The following is a 24,566-nucleotide window of genomic DNA, read 5'->3' on the forward strand; positions in this document are numbered from 1 at the left end:
GACTGGTGAATGAATAGACTTAGACCAAGAAAATTCTGCAATGATTTTGATAGCATACGCAGTGCTACTAGTGCAAATGTTATTTATACGTCATAATTTCTTAGAAGTTTTGACGTTTAAAGTACCTAACACTTGCAATGCGTGTGTTATCAAAATCGTTGCAGAATTATCTTGGTCTAACTCTAGTAACTTTCTTAAAAAACTGCTTAAGTAACATCAATTTCAAGGACATTGGGTGTTGACAGCCCCATAATATGTGTGTAAAAGCGGTTTTATGACATTTTTTCAACGATTTTAACAAGTCTACAAAAGTTTCGGTTTCGGTTTCGGTTTCGGCCGAAACTAGAGCCAAAGCCGAACATTCGGTTTCGGTTTCGGTTTCGGCAAAAAAACATGTTTCGGTCGGACACTACTCAGAATACAATAACATATAGTTGGTCAAGCAGATCTTGTCAGTAGAAAAAGGCGGCAAATTTGAAAAATGTAGGCGCGAAGGGATATCGTCTCATATAAAATTTGAATTTCGGGCCTTTTTCTACTGACAAGATTTCCTTCAACGAAAATGTGTTAGTGTGCGTACACAAAAAGAGATCGAGGTTTGCAAGATTTGTCTTTGACGTGTGTCATTTTCTATGTATTTGTGTCGTCATTACAGATTGGATTTTGTATGTAAGTGTGTGAGAAGTGCGACTGTGTTCACCTTTCCCCCCGCGAAAAATGCCAGAAAGATTTGTAGGGTGAGATATCGCTTGGGCCCCTCTCTTCCGATGTGTTGGAAGCCGGTGTTGCTCGAAGCTATGATTGGTCGAATTTATTTGTTGCCCACCAAAACCCATACTAATTTAAGGTGAGGAATAAAAAAAATGTGAGACTGTGACAAGGACAACAATACTAGCGCTTTCGCTGCTACTCCTACTGAAAGACACATAAGACTATCCCGTTTGCTCATTTCTCGGAGGACTTGGGGGACTCATCATGCCTTATCCAGTTAAAATACTAGATTCATGATTTTGTTACTTCCGTTGTCGATCTTAGAGGATACACCAACGGAGACGCCATGTCTAAAATTTTCGGTACAAAATAGTCTGCCATTTTTTGCGGGGGAGGGGCACATCAAATGTATAGGTACGTCATGTCAGATAAACGTCAGTCCATACATATGGTTGACATGTGGTTGACCATTGGCCGCCTATTTTCGACAGAGGGGAACGCCTGTTAATGGCGGCTCCATTGTTAATTACTCCGAGTTGTCGATCAGCAAATATTCAATAATGAATGGGAAGCTTTATAAAAAAATTAAGTACATACTCTGTGGTCTTTGGGTTGAGGGTTCAAAAACCTATAAGACGTAAACGCCAATCGACGGTATGAGATAAACTTGGTCAAGCAGATCTTGTCAGTAGAAAAAGGCGGCAAATTTGAAAAATGTACGCGCGAAGGGATATCGTCCCGTAGAAAATTTGAATTTCGTGCCTTTTTTACTGAGAAGATTTGCTTGACCGTCTATAGATCTCATACCGTCGATTGGCGTTTACGCCTTTTTGAGAATCAAGGATTCCCGTACATTTATGTCAAAGTCAAATCTTCACGACTCACACACAGTGACGTGTGTGCGTGAAGTGATATTGGGAAGAATTGTGGTTTTGTTAGCAAACGCAAGAAAATATACATTAAAATTTGATTACTTTCAACATCTTTTGTGTCGTATATTTAAATATTGTTAAAAGCGGGATACCATATCATTTGTCTGCTTTGCCTGTAGTTAAATTATCATGGATAGTGCACCTTGCGTATTTTTAGGCATCAAAGTGAAGCCGGGGCCTATTGAACGGTTTAAATTAGAAAACTTCGGTCTCGATAACACTGTAGAGAACCTAAAAATTGAGGCCGAAAAGAAGTCTAACGTGCCGTCTGCATCTTTGGGCAAGTATCTAAAATGTTGCATTTTCAGTATGTGATTGAACCTTACTGTAAATGCATTTGTTTACATTGTAAAATTCTTTTGTGTTATAAAATATAAGTCGACTTTTTGTATAATTTTTTCATAGACACAGGGGAATATTCTAATTGGATTAATGTATGTGATTCCATTAAGCATATGGGAAGCGTGCTGAAGTGGTTCTTATAGAAATTTTCCCTCTTGTCCAGTTGTCCTTTGTCCAAGCCAAATTATAATGAAATCTTGTTTTTGTTACGTTTAAAAATTGATAAGCTTTTTTATTAGTTTATTTGAACAAAGGGCAGTATACAATGAATGAAAACAGTAATGTTTGTCAGAACATAACAAAATGGTCTTCGATTTTCACATAAGTAAAGTGAAATCTCGTTAATCCGGCACTTCGATGGTCCGGTATACACAGTAATCCGGCACTAAAATTGGGATACAAATGATTATTCTACGTCCTAATTTACTATGTGCGCTAACATTTTCGCCCTTCAATCTCTTTATAAATGGCTAAGTTCCAGAGTAGATTTTTTTTAAATTTTGAATTTTAGTAAAATGTATTTCTACAACATACTAAAAAACAGATCAATAATATGCAAATTTGGTCTAACTTCCAGTAAACCGAATTTTCCAGATTGTACTGTATATTATCATTAAAAGGCTATTGCAGTATTTGCAGTAGTCAAAAACTTTATACTGTATAATTTATTATAATCAATCAAACATTCCAGAATTAATTCACCATGGGAAAATTCTCAAACCCGAAGCCACATTACAAGACTGTGGGGTAAAGAGTGGTGAAATGGTACATGTTGTCAAAAAGAAAGTCCCGGCAGCTGCTCCTCCGCCCCCCACTTACTCGGATGCTGAGTTGCAACAGATAGCTAACTCGCTGAGAACATTGGGATGCACACCCAATGCTCCCGGGTGGACTAGGGCTATGCAGGTAAAGTGGGTAGCATATTTATTTGTACTTAGTAAACTTTTAACTTTGTAAATGCAGACATATTAAAAAATTCGGCAATAAATTGCCGTTCTTACCCAATTACGGGAAAATTAAAATGAAAGGTTTTGATTTTAGCAGAGTTAGACAAGTCTGTTGTGTATTCCAGCATAAAGTCAAAACTGATCCAAATAAGATAAATCAGGTGCCAATCTAAGAGATCTAAGAAGATTGCATAATGGGAAACTAAACTTGCTAGTCGAAAATTCCTCTAAAAGCTCCCTCTTTTTGCATCACCCTGAATTCAGATCAGAATTTTTCTTTTGCAGCTTTTAAACGACGAATCAGCCATGAACGAAATCCTCGAACACGCCCCATCACTCAGAGAGGATTGCGTCACACTGTCAATGCTACATGAAGTGGAGTTATTGGCCGCATTGGGTGCCAATGTGAGCACGATGAGGCGAGCCGCCAACGCACACCCGGACTTGCCGGCGGCCTTAAGGCATCTTACAAGGCTGGTGCACACAAGAGCCAATACTTCTACTTCTAATGACAATGGTTTGTGCTAATCATTGAAATTATTTTAACCTTTTGACCGTCACAGACGTCAAATGACGCGCGACGCTACATCCCTTCGACCGTCGTCCATTACGACAAGGTTCACAATGACGCGCCGCGCACGATAGGCGTGGCGTGGCGTTCAAAGGGTTAAGTTAAACCAAAATACTTATATTGTGGTTGGGCCACTAGCGTAGTAGCTGATAAAGTGACATCTTACATTTTTTAAGTGATGAAAATTTTATATTGGAAAATAATTTATTTGTAATAATAAAGAGTGAACCTATCTACAAACCACTTACTGACATTTATGTTTTAAGTACAATCGGATAGAAATGAAACATGAAAAAAATATGAGTTTTATGTTGTATTTCAAATCTTACCAGGCAGGTACCATCTAGTTTTATAATAACGCTCACTTGCCGAATAATGCTTCATTTATTCTGTCGGTAATCTTTAGTTAGGTGTCAATTAGTAGTTATTAGTCGTTGGAACTCGCTATAAACAGAATATACATATAATATGCTATTCTAATCATGTTAATGCCATTTCCGCCACGTCAGTGTTAATTTAGTTAATAATTTTAGACGTGTAGGACTAATCCCAATAAGGCCTAGCTTTCCCTCTGGGTTGGAAGGTCAGATGGCAGTCGCTTTCGTAAAAACTAGTGCCTACGTCAAATCATGGGATTAGTTGTCAAGCGGACCCCAGGCTCCTATGAGCCGTGGCAAAAAATGCCGGGATAACGCGATGAAAAAGCCGTGGTGGCCGAGTGGATATGACGTCTGACTTTCAATCCGGAGGTCGGGGGTTCAAATCCTGGCTCGTACCAATGAGTTTTTCGGAACTTATGTACGAAATATCATTTGATATTTACCACTAGCTTTTCGGTGAAGGAAAACATCGTGAGGAAACCTGCATACATCTGCGAAGAAATTCAAAGGTGTATGTGAAGTCCCCAATCCGCAGTGGGCTAGCGTGGGGACTATATAGCCTAAGCCCTCTCGCGCATGAGAGGAGGCCTGTGCTCAGCAGTGGGACGTATATAGGCTGAAATGATGATGATGATGATGAACGCGATGAAGAAGGAGGGAATTTTAGACGTGTAGTTCAAGTGAAATTCCGCAACATGGCGCGTGATAATATATTCCTGGTCAGGCTTTAACTGATAACTGGCTATATAAATAATTACCTATATTTTTCCAGTGCCAACCTCTGGTTTTGCGTATTCTCTTGAAGCGTTGTCTGAAGATGAAGACGCGGATGAAGAAGAAAACGAGGAAGGGGAACGGAATACCATTACCCAAGAACAGTTCGCTGCTGCGTTGCAGGTAGGTATCGTGAACTATACGTAGGTACTTGTATAGTTTATAATAGATTACTTATTTTAATTGTTATACAGCGGTCATGAAATCAGTTATAACGTTATAACTAGAGATGCACCGGGTATTTGGTTACTATCCGGTATCCGGCCGGATACCGGATACTGACTTACTATCCAGCCGGATACCGGATTGCGGATAGTAACATTGCTTGATTTCGGAGTAAACAAATTGGATTTAAGAAACAGTCACGGTCATAATCGTACCTACTTGTTTATTGTTTTAAAACAATTTAAACATTCGACTGACTTGCACACGCACTCATTTCGAACCTACAAATGTGTCCACGAGAACGTTCACTAGGAAACAGAGGGGCTACCGCGAAAACAGAAATTCGGAAATTGCGGGGATCTTTCTCTTTTACTCCAATGAAGGCGTAATTAGAATTAGAGTGACAGAAAAATGCCCGCAATTGACGGTTTTCGATTTTCACGGTAGCCGTCCTGGTCAAACCTACACAACGCGCACCTGAAAAACCGAAATGTCGATATAGTTCCGCCGGCCGAATATTCGGCGGCCGGATACCGTATACGGCCGATGGTCAGGCCGAATATCCGGTATCCGGCCAAACAACTATCCGTTGCATTTCTAGTTATAACATTCGAAACTTGTGTTCTACAGTTTGGCCCAGGACTGTCTCATTGCAAACATACACAGAATCATACTATATTTTTCTTACGCTAGTACTAGCGCCCAAAAGAGAGAAATGAGTAGTTTTCCTGGTTCTACTGACTGACAAGTTGCGTTTGCCATACTACATAGTTCCCGAATCATCTAAATGCTTTAGAGTAAACAAGTTAAATGAGATTAAACCTTCAGTAACCATGGCATAGGTAGGTTTGAACCTTTGACTCTAGTATGTACCTATTTATGATGATATAATGCCGTAGAGCGCCATCTAGTTCGGCTGTCAAACTCAACTTTGTTTTAAATGAATTATTGGTTGAAGGCTCAAACTTATTTGTTTTGAGTATCCAACCGTATTCACAGCATACTTTTCATTATGCCACAGGCCGCGACGGAGGCAGTTTCGGGGTCCTCGAGCCGTGGCGGCGGCGGCGGCGGGCAGGATTCCCTTCTGCGCCTGCTGCAGGCCGCCGGCGCCGGCTCCGGCTCGGGCAGCCTGCTGCAGGCCGCCAGCGCCGGCTCCGGTCGCACTGATAGCAACGAAGAAGCGCCCGCTACCGGGTCGGCTACAGGTAAATGAATGAACTCCGTACATCTAAAGTGTCTATAGTAGACCAAGCTACCTATAAAAAGAAACCAACCTATCAGGAGCTACACAACAGTAGCAGAGATAAAATATGACCTTATGATGTGACAATTAGAATGATAGGGAAATCCAGATAAGTTAGACAAGGGATTTCTAAACTTGACTCAATGGCTAAACACAGATAAATTTGGATAAATTGAGGCAGGTCGGAGCTTGGCTTGGCAAGGTTTTGGGGTCTCTCGTTATTTTTCTGCAGACCTGATTCGACGGGCTCGCTAATCGTAGTTAGAAACTCCTGATATTAAATTGACAGGCACTTAAAAAACTATTCAGGCGGGTTATCGTAAAAGTATGAATGATAATGATTTGTTTCTTTCTAGGTGCCAGTCGAGCTGTGATCACTCCGGAAATGTTCAGCGATGCCATCTCGGAGGTGTTCAACCGGACTGGAACAGCCAACAGACCCTCTGGCACGCCTATGGAGCAAAGCACTGCGGGTAATCACTAGTTTATTAACCCTTTTCTAGGCCAATAGAATTTCAACTTTAACATTCCGATTTAAGGTTTAAATTAGATTGCACTTTCGGGAAATGTGACTGTCTCCAAATGAATCATGAAAGCTGGATTATTTGGAAATTGGAATATATTTGTATTTTTTGGGAAAACTTTGTAGATTGATGCGGCCTGGAAAGGGTTAAGGAAAAAAGTGCAGTCAAGGGTAAAAATAAGGGTGCATATTACTTACTCAATAATATGTCCCATAGTTCTTAATTCGCTGACATAAGAGCTATGGGACATATTTTTGAGTATGATGTGTACACCCATATTTTTACACTTGCTAAGATTATGGAAACCATTGAAAACTGTTGCTATGGCCTGGCGGAGGGGTATACATTTAATTACAAATCTTTATTCTCTAGGGGGCTGGGGGGCAGGTCCCTAAATCGTTTAATTTAGCTCTCGCTACCTTGACACTGGCTAAATTGGCCTTCTGGATAGAACTCATCTATTAAAAAAAAACAACGGGTTGTACTCCGGGAGTGCCGGCAGAAGTGAAAACTCAATAACATTGTAACAGTTTTTCGATCAGATCACGACTCTGTCTTACGAATTTTAAATCTGTCGAATCTGTCGGTCACGTGACCTGTCGCGAGTTTAACATTTTTTCCCCATCAAAAAAGTGCACAGCGCCGCTAAAGAAGTTTTCACTTCAAAAACTGAACTTACTATAAGAGCACATTTACACGGCGCGCGAACTCCCATGCGATTTTAGTTCCATTGCGGACCATTGAGGTTACATCAACTCAGCCGACCGATCAAATAACGCAATGTAATGAAACTCTCATGCGAGTTCTCGCACCGTCTAAATGAGCCCTATTATTATAATTATTATATTTTATTATCACACAGCATCGTCGTCAGCGAGTCCCGTGGGAGAGGACTTCTCGACGCAGCTGACGCGGATGCACGAGATGGGATTACTGGATGACGCACTGAACGTTCGCGCGCTACTCATCTGCTCGGGTACGGTCAAGGAAATTAATTCCAGTAACATTTCGTACCTTGTCACAGTGACAATAGTATGAGTCCGTAGCGAGTAGCGACTTTCATATTGATTGTGACTGACAAGGTAGGTACCTACTGTACCATACAAATTATTATAGACTCCTCAAGGAGGCTTATTTGAAAACTGCCTTTTTACCCTGCATGATCGGTTTTTGATCCCTTTTCTTTTTTTCGGTAGCTAAATAAAATTCCAGTAAGTAGTGGACAACAATTCACTTCTATGGCAAAGTTGACGAAATATAAAGTGACCCGGTCTTGTTCAAATCATACTTGTTCGAGAGATGGACTCACTTTATATTTCGTCAACCTTAATGAGTAAACCAGTGGAGACAGGTGAGAATAATCTAGCTTATATTTCAACGGGAAATATATTCCTCCGAGTTGCTAATGCTTCATTTCTTCCATCGTCAAAATCGCATCTCTGCCGAGAATATTTTTCCCGTGTGATAACTATTAAGAGCCAACGGGAGTGGTCATTTCTCCATACAAACGTACTCCTCGTTTTCCTCCGTGGTTTTTGAAGCTAGAGCAATGATTTTTTCAACACAGATTAATATTGTCAATATCTGTGTCGGACCGTTTTGCTTTTTTTGATATTTTTGTTTTTTAAGGCGCTAGAGCCCTTCAAAAATGGCCTAATTGACTATGCCGCAATGAGAGGCGTGGCATTCAAAACTGATATCAATTAGCCAAAAAAGCAAAACGGTCCGACACAGATAATTCCATAATCATTTAGATTTCCAAATTTGGTTACGATTGGTTAAGTTTTGGAGGAGGAAACAGAGGAGTACGAAACCTCGATTTTTACGCAGGATTTTTCGCCTTGTCCTTATCGCACTACTTTTAGGTGCCGCTTCCGTTAGCGAGACGGGTATATTTACCTAAAATATTTAAAACTCGGCTCCTGTTTCGTCTTAAGAAAAAATATTCCAGTAGCTACCTTTAGTGATTACTACTGGCAACAGATATTTGTATCCACCATGTTATATGAGTCGTTTAACTGCAAACTCGGGTAAATCCATCTGTCAGATTATGCGATTGTGGTATTAAGAAAAGGTAACAGGGTAGATATTTGCTGAGGGTCGAATGGATTTACCCGAGTTTGAAGTTAAGCGACACATATGTCTGTTTGCACAACTAAGCATTTTGTTTCAGGCGATGTCAACGCAGCTATCAACCTGGTGTTTAGTGGCGCTATTGCAGACGAATAGGTCTTTTGATCTTACATAACCCGATACTAGATGGCACAGGCATATATAGATTTCAATATATAAATCCAAACCTAAAACTCAGTCCTAAACTCCATGAAATAGATACTGGATAACCAGAAATCGACCTTGAGGCTCTTTGCTGACCCTAAGTTCAATGGGATTCTAGGGGTCATGGCGAAAATGATCTTCTGTGTCTCATTAGGAAAGGACATGACGGTTTATGAAGCCTTTAGGGCTGATTTAGACGGCTCGCGAACTCGCATGCGATTTTAGTTACATTGCGGACTGTGGATTACATCCAATGCAACCGACCAATCAAAACCCGCAATGTATGAAACTCGCATGGGAGTTCTCGCATCGTCTAAATAGGGCTTTTCTTTCTACTTGTGGTTTTGTAAGTTAGTTCAGAGTTTCGGAACGAATAAAATTGAAGTGAAACAATATAGATTTTTAATCGAATTTAATTAATACCTGTCAATTTTGAAGATTGCTTAAAATTAAATATCACTGGATGTATGAATCCATAAGGGCAAGTGTAAATAATACCTACAAAATAAACTAATACTATTTATCAGGTGTTTTTATAGGGGTCAACCCCTTAACACAAATACCATCATAGTCATGTCAAGATAATCAAATACTTTAAGTAGTCTATTAGTAACCAGGGGGGCCTTTCGAGTCGTACAAGTGACAGGCGTGACCTGGCTACCATACAGCCTTTAACCTGTTTTACGAGTCGAATAGACCCCTGGGTAGTGAAAATGAGCTATATGTGCCCAACAGCTAAAAAGCAAAACGTAGGTGTCACTAGTAATATTAGCTTATGGTAACATTGATAGAAATAGTATAAAATGTAGAATTGACTTGATGTCAATGAAAAGCTACTTATTTGGCGACAAGCACCAAAAAAGCTTGATATGCTATAGAAACATAATAAGAATGTAGTCAGCAGCAAAAAAATGCTCAGCGAACAACGTATTCAAAAAGGTCTGTGTCAATAACCCTTTATTATAGTTAAAATATGTATATTTTTTGGAGAAATTATAACATTTCTCTCCTCTTGAACTCATCTAATCTTTGAATATGTTCATGGGCCACAAAGGTCCAATAAAATAACTTTGCCCGCTTAGTTACAAGCTGCCGACTTCACTTAGTAAGCACCTTTGAGGTGGCTATTCTAAGAAAGATCTCTCAGATGCTTATAGCAAATGCAATAGAATACATCAGTAATTCAGCAGATAGTGTAGAATGAAGTGAAGAACAAAGTCAGCATCCAGCCCGATCTTTAACAGTTTCTACGAACAACATCACAACAATCTACATGAAACCATTCTAATCTGCTTTTAATACTAGAAGTGTCAACATATCTTACTTTACTAGCGTTTTGTCTTGAAATTCATGGCTCGCTTGGACTTTTCGTGCTTTCGGTGAGTGCTGTTATCTCCCTTTACGCGGCATTGCTCTCTTTTCTGCATACGCTTGAAATACCAGCCGCTGTTTGAATTATTGTCCCCGAACAATTCATGCTCTAGTTTTTTTCTAGCCTCTGTACGCAACATAGCACGTTTCTCATACCATGAAGCATCTTTTTCTTTAGGTTTGACATTTTTCTCTCCCTTCAATGGCTTTTCTTTACGCTTGAAATTAGTTTGAGTAGATCTCGTGTCTTTAGCTTCTCCAAACTGGTCTATATAAATACTCCGTTCAAAATCATGACTATGCTCGTTCTCGTCTTGTTTAAGAATGAAGTCGTTCTCTTGAGAAGAAGTTACTGAAAATTCATCATCGTTGATGTAGTTGTTGATTTCAAATTTTTCATATTTATTTTTCCTTTTCTGCTTCCTGTTCGGGTGGTGGCGATCGCGTTTCCTTTCCTGTCTAGGTCTTGGTGCCATATATCTGTCGTCCTTTTTAAACTCTTCCTCACTTTCTTCTACTAACTTTTTTTCTTGCGAAACAATTGATCGCTTTGGCCTTTTCTTGCGGTAATTTGTCCTTATTTCTTCACCTTCAAAGTTATCTCTATCGGAAGTGTGTTTTGTTTTGTTATCAGATCTCAGCGAGTCTGCGTACGTGATTTTCTTTCCTTGTGATGGTTTGACGTCCTCAGCAATTGTTATCTCTATTTCTGGGATTAGATTTATATTGAATCCTTCGTTTTTTTCTCCTTTCTGTTGATTTAATTTCTCCTCGACCAGTACGCTTCTTAAACTTTTTTTATCTTTTATAGCTTGTTGCTTTTCATTTTTCAACCTCCTTGCGATAGCTTCATCCAGCCAGCTTCTATTTTGCATATAAACATTCTTAAGCTTATCTACATCACGTAGATAGTCTTTTTCATACGGCAGTTGTGTGTTATCCAGTAACTTCTTCTCATTATCTTCGTCAAGGCATTTCGTCAGTTTGTTGACATTTTCGCTGTTTAGTGGGGCTTCAAACATTTTTTTACAACGAGGCGGCTTTAGACCTTTATCTGCTGATTTTTGCAGCTTTATATTATTTAGCAATGTCAATTCTTTTAGCTTGTTGCGTAAGTAGGCGTTTTCTTCTTGAAGTTTATAGAGGTTAGATAGTATTTTGTTGACAGAAGGTGTAGTGTGCATGCAGCAGTCATCTCTGACCCCCCACATATGCCCTATGGCAACGCCTGCTGCCGTGATGACACTGCCAAGCATTATGATGTTGAGTACGGTGCTCAGCCGTTTATTCCTCCTGTGGACATACGTTTTGAACTTTCTGCTGTTGTCTCCGAGTAAGTCATCTGTGCTTCTTATGGATTCATCGTGTTTATTGTCGGGGTACGGGACCGAAATGAACTGGGGTAGGTCTGTTGGACGGGTCTCTGGTTTGGGCATGTCGTCGGTAACTTCACACGGAATGGACTCCGGTTCGCTGTCGGTGATGACGGAGATACCATCGGTGTCTTCATCTTTCTCGATATTCTCCGCGGTGTCCCTGAAGCAATTAAAATATAAACTTTGAACGCATGTTTGTGAATGTAAACAACCGAAACTGCCAAACAAACTCATTCCGATAAAAGAAGATTTACTGCTGGATAATATTTTTTCAAGATAACGATGGCTTAGTGACGATTAAAGAACAAAATTGTATGACTGGATTCTACATTTCCTACTAAAAGAATCAAAATACAACACGTCTATTAACACTGGTTTGTTGATGTTGTATTTACGAGGATGATTTTAGGGTTCCTTACTTCAAAAGGAAAAAACCCCGATACTACTGGATATAAAGTTTAGAAAAAAAATTTGGCGGTTTTTTTTAGTACGAAGGTTTATTTTAAATTTGTCGCACTAGCAATGCATGTGCTATCGCTTGCAGCCGCTTAAGGCGTCATTGGCATTACCTCGGCGTAAGTATAAGTTAAGGAAATATATTGTAGAAACTGTAGAACTACTACAGGCCGATTCAATATAGCAAGAGTGAATGAGCCAATTAAAATTTCATCTGGTCATTCACCTGTACGTACGCCTATTGCGGTCGCCAAATCAAAGTATTGAGTTCGCAAACAATATTTCTTGATGCGGCAAACAACCCAGAATCGACAGTGTAATTGCGCCATTGACGACCGGTCTGGCCTAGTGGGTAGTGACCCTGCCTATGAAGCCGATGGTGCCGGGTTCGAATCCTGGTAAGGGCATTTATTTGTATGATGATACAGATATTTGTTCCTGAGTCATGGTTGTTTTCTATGTATTTAAGTATTTATATATGATATATATCGTTGTCTGAGTACCCACAAGTCACAACACAAGCCTTCTTGAGCTTACCGTGAGGCTTAGTCAATTTGTGTAAAAATGTCCTATAATATTTATTTAACAGAATAAGTACAGTAAGCATCAAAAGTAGCGTATTAGACTATGCGACAAAAGTATCTACCATTCTCTGATAGCTTAACAAAAAGAGATGATGAAAGAGTCCTCGACATCGACGATATTAATTTCGTTAATAGGTACCTTAACACGATTTATAATTGCGATGTTAATTACGTTCATTACTTATTCAAATTATGCCTGCGCTAATGAATTTAGCCTTTAAGTCATAATATGCCTGCAGCGTAGCGCTGAGTTCTGCAAATTATTTGAAAATACGAATTGTATTCAAATGGATAGAATTGACGCCCCACGACTAGAAGTGAGCGCTTATTTCAAACCTTCAGGCCTTGTAGAATGTTCGCGGGTCTTTTAAGACTCCAAATATCAGCGTTAACTCACAATAGTGCCCCACATCGGCATATGCGGTATGCGCCACTACGAACGGCACGTATTATTCGTATTCGTGCGTAGGATGTGCCGCAATGGACTGCCGAATCGTATTAAACATTACATTATACACTTTATTATCATTTATCTTCCATCAACGCAATGCGCGTGTAAATAGGTTACGTTACCTAAATGTTATGTTACGATTACGCGTAAGAAAAACAATGATAAGACTTATCAAAGGAAAGTGAGTCAATGTTAGTGAAGTAGGTAATTATATTATGAATACAGGTAAGAAAGTACGTAAGCACTGAATTGCACTGGTTTATTAAAGTCAGTTTTGCATATGTTAGCTTGTTAACTTCTGAACTAACAGCACTTCGTAATGCCAAAAACATCTAACACACTAAGCGTTCCCGACTACGCCTACGGCGTAACTAAAGGAGGGATATGAATATGACCTGAATTTATGACCGTTACTTAAGATAAATCTTTTAAATTAAATCACGTGAAACGATATGGCGACTAAGTGGCAGAGTTAACTTTTTTGTGAGTTAAAAGGTTGATTTACTTCCCCTAAGGCAGTGGTTCCTAACCTTTTCAGTCCGGTCACCCCTATGACTAACTTAGGGAACCTGATTTTACCCCTCCTCCCAATGGTAATAAAAAATAAAATATGTACGTATGTTGTATTGTTATATTAAGTTAGCTGGGTTACCCCCGTAAAATACCAGTTTTACCCCCAGGTTAGGAACCACTGCCCTAAGGGCTACTTAACCCAAAGTTAACCGGTTAAACCTGGCGTTACCATGGTTACAAGTACTCTTTGACACTGGGGTTATCGCTTTAACCGGTTAACCCTAGGTTAGTGGGATGGTGCAAGTGGCGCAAAGTAAATTGTACCCAAAATTAGCTTGAATTTCATCCAGACACGTCATCTTCTGAACGTACCATGAATATGAATATGATGATACAGTTAGGTACAGTTACATTGTTTTGCGCGAATCGAATCCTATCTTATTTACTCTTCAAATAAACTTCCGTATGAATATATTCGAAGTAAAACAAAGGCCTCCAGGTCATTCACAGTTGTTTGGCACCATTCCAACATTCACGCTCGACTTTCCAAAGTAGGTATGTTATTTGCAGTAAATTTGTTTATTTCAAGTCTGTTAAATATGCGCATTTAGTTAAGACTGATAAATTCGCGTGACCTTTAACCGAATGGAAAAATAGTCAGCTATTTGCACCAGAGATGCCACGAATATTCGGCAACTATTCAGTATTCGGCCTATTCGTCCACTTTGCCGAATATTCGGTATTCGGCCGAATGTTACCTACTATTCGGCCGAATACCGAATATCTATTGCACCTACCTAAAAAGAAAAATTACACAAAAAAATAACCAAAAACTAGGTATAATTAATATTTAAAATGTATTCTTGGAAAGTAGCTAAATACGAAGTCACGTTTGTGAGCATTTGTCGATTACTAAATATTTTATTTTAATCATGGGTCTGATTTTATTGACTTACATTCATTAAAATTCTGTTCAACATAAAAATTTAAATCGTAGCAAACGTTGTGCTTTGTTGGCGAACAGTTTTCATAATAATTGTGACTCAAAATGTTCGCATGTCATGCCGAATATTCGGTATTTGGCCAAGACAGGGGCCGAATATTCGGTGTTCGATATTCGGCCAAATTCACTGTTCGGGGCATCTCTAATTTGCACCGTTTAGAAAGACAAGCCCACTTTGGCGCATTAGTAGGTAACAGTGGCGTAGCGTCCATGCCCATTTTACCTAATTATAAGTCATTGTGCATCTTATCCTACAGGTATCGGATGACGAAGTAGACAATTAGCCCCAGCATGCTTTACAGGTTGGTAAACTTGGTACAGTCGTCATCAGATATATATATCGGAGCGGTCGAGGCGCTCAAAAATATCTGAACACTCTAACGCATTAACGATAAAAGGCGTGTTCAGATATTTGTGAGCACCTTGGCCGCTCCGATATATCAGATGGCGACTGCACAGGGAAAACGGAAATATGTATTATCATATTACGTCCTTGTTACCGCAAGGTTTTATTGAGTAAGAGGGTAAGTACTGTAAGTGGTTAAGTAATGTTAAGTGCTCAGCTAAGTGACGAACTTAAAACCAGGCATCAACATTATTATTCTGTATTCAGCTGCCGAAATACCTATAAACTATACCGGAATACCACCTGTCCCTTTCAAATTAACAGTTAAAAAGTGAATTTATCTTATGCGCGAAACTTGTACAGTCACGTCGAAAATGCGATAAGGGTGCAGCTGTTTCTACGCCCTACGGGACACCTGTAATGTAACCCTAGTACAGCAGTAGTATTTTCTGACGAAATATAATGAAGCTCAATATAAATAAATTGATAATAAATGTAAAGGTAGAGTAAGCAGCTACCTATAATATTCGCACGTGTACAAATATTTATTATACGGCTGCATGCCTATTACGCCAAAACCGAGCAAGTTTGTAGTAAAGTAAGTGGTCCTTAATGCACATTATAATAGGTTGTGAAAAGTGACCTTAGTGCACTCAAATTAAGGTATTTTTTCCCACCATATCGTAAGACCTACTAAGTCCCTTTTCACAGGACTCTAGGGGGACGCATTATTGCTAAACCGAGCAAGTGCTGCGTGGTAATTTAATTTAAAGGGACCTAGCCTAGGGCAAGGTATTTCACAATGGGCCCTTTTCTTTACCTGACTACAGTGTAGGCACCTACCTGTGATTGGGTTAGGCAGGTAGCAGATGTAGATATACAAATAATAATATACTGATAGATATTGGACGTGCTTTTATCCGTCATTTTTATTATGAAGTTTTAAAATGTAATTTTATTATGCGTCAGTTTTCCGTCCGGTGTCAGTTTCCGTCCACTTGACGTATTAGTAAATAACACATTTCATTCATAATTTGCTACTTGCGAAATATAATTTTTATGTAGATAGATAAATTGTTTAGATATTAAGGATGCAATAAGTCCAAATTCGTACAGCAATGAAGGTTTGTTTATATTCAAATTTTGTCAAGTGGACGGAAACTGACACCGGACGAAAACTAGCACAATGACCCTAAGTACTTACAAGGGTTTAAAAAGAACAATTTAGAAATACTGGGTTGTTCTTGTAAAAATATATGTATATATCACAGAAAATATTAAACTTGTTCTGTGGTATAAGTACATGTGTACCTAGGATGGAGAGAATCGCCTAGGTACGCTAAACATTAATCAATAGAAAAAATGTAGGTCGTTATTGGATTATTCAGTAAAAAATACAATTAATTTTAAATGTCTAGGCAAATTACATTTACACGACACGCTACAGCAATATTGATTTCGTTCTACGATACAAGTCAAGGTCGTCTAAATACAATGGGTTATAATTATATAGGGTTATATTGAGTATATTGCTATGTAAAAATTACACAATAATAAAATATTTAACATTTCTTACCCCTGTTTGGGAACTATGTCGCAGTAGTCTAGAGCATCATCAGCATAAGTTGGGGCATCTTCCAGCAAGGTCCAGCTTTCTCCGGAGTCTGAATCACTGTGATCGATGTTCGAGCCGTCCATTTGTATTATCTGAAATGATTTCATATTTACATAAATCAAGAGCAATCCCAAAAATATTAACTACGCAAGTGCGCAAAACAACAATCAGCCAAAACTTCGCCCACCTTTGCGCACTGTCGCGGAGAATTTATATTTGCCTAAAAATTATTGTTCTGTTTCTGGTTACACTAGAATTTTGATTTAACAAAAATAGTAAACGACATGTTTGGAACCGCTTGAGATTTTTTGTTTGGAAAGGCGACAGTTCGATTAGACACGATTATGTTTTGTTTTGAATCAACACAACACATGCATTCAACCTTCGCGTTCACTTGTGAATGAAATGAATGAACTAGATTACTAGAATGAAATGAAATGTGTTTTTTTCTTTTCGCACACTTTTCAATGTTATTGTCTGTGGTTAAGACCACAGAGTAATAATTAGGGCTCATTCATTGGGTTAGCAAAAAAACGGACGGATTCGTTTGTTATGTTGGCGTAACTGTGCCAACAAGGTAATTCGTTTCATTTGTACCAGGGTTTATGCAAAAACTTCAACTAGGTTTCCTGTTTCGCCCAATGGTTGACTGGTAGAGATTGGCTTATGACATGTAGTCCATTATCCATACTTTTCTGTGCAATCAATAGTAGTTATAACATGAACAGTACCTAATACCTATGAAGCAATACTTTTAAATCTATTTTAAACCACATCAGCAAACTTTTGAAGATGGTTCGTAAAATAAAATACTAGTATTTATAATAATATAATAATAATAATAATAGTTCTTTATTGACAGGTAAACACCCATTTTAAACAATTAAGTACAGTGTAAAAATACAAAAATACAAAGCATAAAAATGTAAAATACACGCAAAAAAATACCTAAAATTAATAATAATTAGGCAGTCACGGTCAGGATCGTCACTTCCTGTTCCTCTCACGGTGCACGGATATCCAGTATTTATATATAGGATTGTCCAGATACCCGGACAGCTCACGGAGAATACTGTTGTCAGATGATCTTAGGCGACTCCAAAAGGAAGCGACGCGGGAGCGAATGATAGCAAAAAAGTCAGGGACTTCGGCCTCGGCAAACATGGTCGACGCGCTGCAGTATCTTGGTAGCTTCATTAGAATGCGGTATGCGTCATTATACTGCACTCTAATTTTATTAATCGCACGTCTTGTGAATCTGCTCCAGAGCTGACATGTATAGAAGCATAAACAATATGCCCTTTATAATATTAGTTATTGCATTTAATCGGAATGTTTAAGTTCATACTTATTTACACTAGGGTCCTCTATACCATATCTCCTGTCACAAGTGAAAGAAACTGTTATAGCATATCTTATGCCAGATGTAACTTTTTCTACATAATGCAGGTTTTCAGCACCACTGGTGAACATGCTTACTCTGCCTTTCCTGGGTTCCACAGTTCTATTGTATTTCTCATCAATAAATACAAATCTTCCTCCTTGAAAGTCTTTTCCATAATCTCCTAAATACAACAAAGTAGTGTAGTGGAATGACTTGTAAGTTTCCTGAAAATATGTAAATATTTTATTTATCACTTCTTATACCTTCATATCAATTAAGGACAAGGATAATTTGCTGAATGAACTGTCTCAAAACGACTACTAATATTTGAAAACCGCTTATTGAAGCATTTGATAACTCATACTAGAAGTTTTAGTACCTTTAAGTTTCATGATTATTATGATAAATAAAAATAACATTTAAACAGATTCATCATAACCTATGCTTTTGAAACATCTAACATGAAGTGTAATTGTAATAAATTCATACTTTGTCAACATGAGGATGCCAGTATTCATCATGAACCGTGACTGCTTCTTTTGAAGTAATTTCTGAGAAGAATGTAGGATGTGTTAAATACAGCAAATCTGGAGACACTCCAAAATGATGTGCAACACTATGCTTGATTTTTTCTTTGACTACCTGTAAAATAAATAAGAGGTTTGTTAAAATTATATGATTATTTACATTTAATTGAATGATTTAGTACTGAACTGACCCTGTAAGCATTAAAATCACTTTCATCAAAGACATTGCTCAGTTCTGGTATTTTGTAAAAATTAACAAAATACTGTCCTTTTGACATTGCTCCACTGTGCAGATCCAATATTGATGCACCTCCGGTCGAACCACCATGTCTCAGCCCTTTCTTAGCTATTGCTAGCAGCTTATTAGCTTCAACGTCTGACACTACCATGTCAGTCACAAATCTTTTACAGTACTTTGGGAAACAGCCGTCATATATGTCTACCTCTTTCATATATGATTTTGAACATTCCACTACCTGACCCCTTCCTTGCATCTTTTCCGACTGTTTCGCAAACACTTTTATGTTTTCATCTTTAGACGAAAAGTAAACTATTATTAGGAGAGAAAATATGACTACTGAGCGAGATAATATTTTTAGAGAAATATTCTTCCGGTTGGGAGTCCTGAAAACAGAAAACATATTTTTAACATAAATTCTATTTCAATATCTATTTAAACAATATGTCTGTGGCATGAATACTCACTCATCTTTTTTAGGTTTTAATTTATCGCTTTTTTCATTTATATTTCCTTTTTTATTATCTTTATCTTTGGTTAAATTTCGTCTTTTGATTTCTGGCATGATATTGATTTATCTCTTGTTTCTTTATCTTAATTAGAATGCTTTTCAAAACACACGCATTACCATACATACGATTCTTGTAGCCTCGAGTATAAATTAGTTTAACAAGAAAATTCAATGATAACCAAAGGAAATTGAAATATTATTGATAATATTGACGTGAATGAAATCCAATGAAATGAACACGAAATGAATGAACGGAACAAGGACACCAACCTAACAAGGTCAGATTTTGCTCCGCTATTCCAGTTACATTAAAAAGCGTTATTATTTTGAAAGGTGTTTCTGACGTTTGTGCCAGGCTGACACGTCTATTTCCATGTCATGTCATAAAAAACAGGGCTGTTTCACTTAGAACTACCAATATGAAGTATGGGGGGGTCTGTCTTGTCAATTATCTAGAGATGTCGCCGGTAACGGCAACAATTTTACCCCTCACCCACTTGTTTTATTTCCTGGTGCAACATTTCACGGTGCTCAGCGTTTAGTTATACGCAGAAAAAAAGCGGTGCGGTTAGTCTGTTACGGCTATCAGTATTTATGGTCTGTAAAAACGCGGAAAATTTAAAAAATATAAGCGGGATGGGTTATCGTCCCATAGACAATCAGAATTTCGCGTCTTTTTCTACTGACACAGTTGTTTGACCGGCTATACTTTTGTTATTTTTGCTACATAAAATCATATTGTACTGGCATAATGTCACTGCAATGAAATAAAAAAATACCTAAACTGTCTTTCAATTGTCTTTTTGACTTTTTACTAGGTAACCTGATTTTCAAAACAAACATTTCTGAATATCGTGACTCGTGTCTTGATTTTTAGTTTTACGGCCAACTCGGCGGCCTAGATAATGGCCGCATCTGAAAAACTTTGCTGCGTTCGGGGATGCAGCAACTCTCGTAAGTAAAATATCGAGCGGGAAAATTTAAAATGATAGTGCTAACCGGCCTGTACCGGCCCGGCGTGCGACCATGATGTGTTTTTCTGTATTTATTTGTAAACTGTCGATGTATAATAATCGCTCACGCTGATTAGTACATGCGAAATGGATTCTAAAGCGTATTTTTAATATGCAAGCTATAATACATGTCAAAGAATTGTCATCATAACATGATATAATATTTATAATTCATGCTATTTTCCCGTTAGTTTTGCCTAAAACACTACTAGAGTTAGACCAAAAGAAGTCTGCAACGATTTTGATAGCACACGCAGTGCAAGTTTGACGTTTAAAATAACACTTGCACAGCGTGTGCTATGTAAATCGTTGCAGACTTTTCTTAGGTCTAACTTTACACTCAAGTCTAAACCATGAATCTAGTACCTATAACTGGATCAGGCATGAGGGGTGGGGGATATGACCGAATGGGAGAGTTTTATGTATCTTTCAGTAGGAGTAGCAGAGAAAGCGCTAATTGTTTGTCCTTGTCGCAGTATCACATTTTTATTCCCCAGCGTAAATTTAGTATGCTTTATGGTGGGCAACAAACCAATTCGCATTGCTTATGTTCTGTCCCTCACGGACGCACGCGTATAGCACATCATATATTAAGATCATCTATGCTCTAATCCAGGGCTCTCCAAACCCCAACCCGCGACGCGTTCCAATGACAAAGCATCCGGCAGCGGGAGCCCTGCTCCAGGGGTTCAGGCCTAACAGCAGAGCAACCAGATACACCTCACCTGACTCCAATGACCTGGAACCGGATGAGAACCAATTTAGCGGTCAAGGTACAACAAATAATCTATATCTATCATCATCATCATCATTTCAGCCTATATACGTCCCACTGCTGGGCACAGGCCTCCTCTCATACGCGAGAGGGCTTGGGCTATAGTCCCCACGCTAGCCCAATGCGGATTGGGGACTTCACATACACCTTTGAATTTCTTCGCAGATGTATGCAGGTTTCCTCACGATGTTTTCCTTCACCGAAAAGCTAGTGGTAAATATCAAATGATATTTCGTACATAAGTTCCGAAAAACTCATTGGTACGAGCCAGGATTTGAACCCGCGACCTCCGGATTAAAAGTCGGACGTCATATCCACTCGGCTACCACCGCTCATCTCAATCTATATCTATAGTTGACCCAAACCAAACGGACGACCGGGGTCGTAAAACTTCTCATACACGCTCGCATGATTGAAGGTGGGGTGAGAGAGATAGAGATATGATCCCAGTCGTCCGTTTGGTTTGGGTCTAATATAATAATAATAATAAATAAAATAAAAATAAAAATTATTTATTTTCAGATTCCTGAGATCCATAGATTGTTAGTTACAAGACACTTATAAAACTACATTAGTAAACTTAAAACATAATAAACATACTTATTTTCTAGGTCGTAAGACATGAAGGTCGGTATATCGCCGGAGAATATCCGAGTCCCACCTCTCTGCTATCATTCTCAGGATGCTATTTGAGCTCCCCCTCATCCGCATCACCACAGATGCCGTCTTCTTCCTTACTATGGCATAAAAGTCCTCTACGCTAGCATCGGCAAACATCCCAGAGGCGCTGCAGAATCGAGGAAGCCCAAACAGCATTCTGAAAATGTTATTATATTGGATACGCAGGGTATTATAGGTCTTCAGCTTGAAACTGGCCCACAGGCCACACGTATAAAAACTTTGACAGTAAGCTCTAAATAAAGTGAGCTTCACTTGGGCACTGCAGCGTGCGAACCTGTGCGCCAGCATCCCGCCTCGGACCGACAACGCCCTGCGCTCCCGTTCGATATCGAGATCGTCTTTCAGGTCCTCGGTCACAATATGCCCAAGGTATTTGAAATGTGTGACACGATTCAAAGGGACTCCGTTCAACATTATTTTGGGCGTGTAGGCTGGACACTTTATTTTACCCCTGAAAATCATGAACTCGCTTTTGGCAGCGTTGTATTTCAAACCGTGCTGCTGCGCGTACATCTCGCATGTATCGATTAGCTTTTTTAGCCCTGATACTGATGGGCTCAACAGCACCATGTCGTCGGCATAACTAATATTATTTACACAAACGTCATCAATTCTACAACCGGCATGAGTACTGCTGAGCCCCTCAATCAGTTCATTTATGTACATACTAAACAGTCTAGGCGAGGTTAGCCCCCCTTGCCTCACCCCGCACTTTAGCACATACGGATCCGAATATTCTTTAGCCCATTTTACCATGTTTATCTGCTTGCTATACCAGTGCGACATGATTCCCGTCACAGCCGGATTTATGCCTGTCTCCTTCAATTTTGACCACAGTATATCATACGACACGGTATCGAAAGCCTTAGAAATATCCAAGAAACAGGCATAAACAGGCGTATTTCTCTTAACATAATAGCTTACTGTATGTTTTAAGGCTAATATTGCACTTTCCGTAGATAGTCCTTCACGGAAACCAAATTGGGCATCATTTAATTTAACATGTTGGTTTAAACAAGTGTCAAGAAACCTATCTAGTACCTTAGCGGTGACTGTTGCCAAAGATATCGGCCTATAGTTACTTTTATCCGCGAGATCTCCTGTAGAATTTTTAACAAGGGGTACGACGACAGTTTTCATCAAATCAGGAGGTAAATATGTGTGTCTCAAGCATAGCGTGAACAGCATAGATAATAACCGCTCAATGTGCGAACCCGCGTGTTGAAGGTGTTCAATGCTGAGCCCGTCGTGCCCAGGAGACTTACCTCTTTTCATATTAGCTATAGCTAGTCTAACGTCTTTAGCGGAGACTACAATTGACGTAATGTTCACATTGGACTCAGCATTGAACCCCTCCCGCACGGGTTGATAAGGGGGCTCCACCTTAAAATAATCCCTGAACATGTTAGCAACATCTTTGGGTTCACTAATGCCATCTACACTAACCGACAAACTTGGTTTACAATTTAATTTTTTGGTGCTTTTCCAGAATTTACTAAACTGTTTAGTCGCATGTTGTGTTGCTAATATGTCAAACTTAATCTGCTCTTGATTGTTTTGACAGAACTTAAGCCTAGATTTAAAAATTTTACGACTAGAGCACATTTTTTCATAAATAGGACCACTCTTGGGTTTCCCATGTAATACATATGTCAAAAAATCTACCCTAGCTTGCTTGTGACTGTTTGATACATGTTTATTCCAGCCCAAAATGCTTTTACGTTTATTATTCCCATATGACTTATGTACACTACTTTCTACAGATGCTCGACTTAGCGCGCCCATTATGTCACAGTATAGTTGATTAATAATACTTCTGTGTGAAATATCCCGACACATATTATCCGCACAGTAGTGAAGTTCCTGCGGAAAATCAACTACCTTTAAATAGTCATTACATAGCTCTGAGTATTTAGCAATCTGTTCAGGGCTTCTCACTCCCCATAACACTTTATTACAAAATTCACTCTTCTGTATGTCTTTTGACCTAATTACGTTAATATTACATTCGATTTTTAATGGATAGTGATCCGACCAGTATACATCATATAGAACCTCGATATTATTTAACGTGTAAAATGCAGAAGTACTTACCAAGCAGTGATCTAACCACCTTTGGGATCCGTGCGCATCACTCACAAACGTATGGGTTCCAGACGATGCACCCAGTCGAATAACATCCGCACATAACCACTGCCTTTCATTACAAAATTCGAACATTTCTTCATAAAATTGAGCCGAGGGGTGCGCATTGTAATCGCCTAACATAAACACATTTTCAACACTGTTGTCCTCGATTATAGCATTCATTTCGCCTAAACATTGCGTAAAAATGGGCAAATTATCCGGTACATCTGTCGGCATATATACACATAGCACTATGAACTCCTTTCGATCCTTAGTTACTACTTTTATTCCCGCCATACGCTCACTACTGCACTTTATAATGGAAACGCTATGAAACGCACTATTTCGCCAGAGTATCGCCACGCCGCCGTGAGGCCTCCCGCGAAGAACGCCAGCTGATAAATCGACTGCCGATTTGCCTGTGTAACTGAAGTCCTTATCAATCTGTCCTAGGAATGCCAGATCGTGGGGCAGTAGCCAGGTTTCCTGAAGCGCAATCACATCCGCCCCCTTACAAAGCGATCTCACACAGTCAACGCTTCTCTTTATATTTTTACAGTTAAATGTTATAAAAGTACTATTATTATTCATCTGGGGCGTTTTTACTAGTATTGTTTATTGGACCCTGCCCCCCACTCCTTACTGCAGGGCCACTGGGTTTGAAACGCATGAAACGGCTAAATTTAATACCGTCGGGCCATAAGTTATCGTCTAGATACATGTCTA

The 24,566-nt window shown here is 39.0% G+C and overlaps 3 protein-coding genes across 3 annotated transcripts; 1 reads left to right on the top strand and 2 right to left on the bottom strand.

Moving 5' to 3' along the window:
* The first annotated feature begins 1,584 nt into the window (after positions 1-1,584).
* LOC134798707 (ubiquitin-like protein 7) lies at positions 1,585-9,392 on the top strand. The gene is made up of 8 exons (XM_063771092.1): positions 1,585-1,923; positions 2,677-2,891; positions 3,218-3,449; positions 4,656-4,780; positions 5,844-6,030; positions 6,425-6,541; positions 7,455-7,568; positions 8,766-9,392. The coding sequence occupies exons 1-8, from the start codon at positions 1,773-1,775 to the stop codon at positions 8,819-8,821; spliced, it is 1,197 nt and encodes a 398-aa protein (XP_063627162.1). The 5' UTR covers positions 1,585-1,772; the 3' UTR covers positions 8,822-9,392.
* Positions 9,267-16,990, bottom strand: LOC134798697 (uncharacterized). The gene is made up of 3 exons (XM_063771082.1): positions 16,772-16,990; positions 16,546-16,676; positions 9,267-11,776 (listed from the first exon to the last, which is right to left on the bottom strand). The coding sequence occupies exons 2-3, from the start codon at positions 16,665-16,667 to the stop codon at positions 10,198-10,200; spliced, it is 1,701 nt and encodes a 566-aa protein (XP_063627152.1). The 5' UTR covers positions 16,668-16,676; positions 16,772-16,990; the 3' UTR covers positions 9,267-10,197.
* An 895-nt stretch (positions 16,991-17,885) lies between these two features.
* Positions 17,886-19,438, bottom strand: LOC134798664 (2-oxoglutarate and iron-dependent oxygenase domain-containing protein 3-like). The gene is made up of 4 exons (XM_063771033.1): positions 19,201-19,438; positions 18,687-19,119; positions 18,458-18,610; positions 17,886-18,192 (listed from the first exon to the last, which is right to left on the bottom strand). Exons 1-4 carry the CDS (start codon positions 19,296-19,298, stop codon positions 17,908-17,910), a joined length of 969 nt encoding a protein of 322 aa, XP_063627103.1. The 5' UTR covers positions 19,299-19,438; the 3' UTR covers positions 17,886-17,907.
* Positions 19,439-24,566: the final 5,128 nt, after the last annotated feature.

Source organism: Cydia splendana, chromosome 17 (genome assembly GCF_910591565.1).
Source record: "Cydia splendana chromosome 17, ilCydSple1.2, whole genome shotgun sequence".
NCBI classification, from domain to species: domain Eukaryota; kingdom Metazoa; phylum Arthropoda; class Insecta; order Lepidoptera; family Tortricidae; genus Cydia; species Cydia splendana.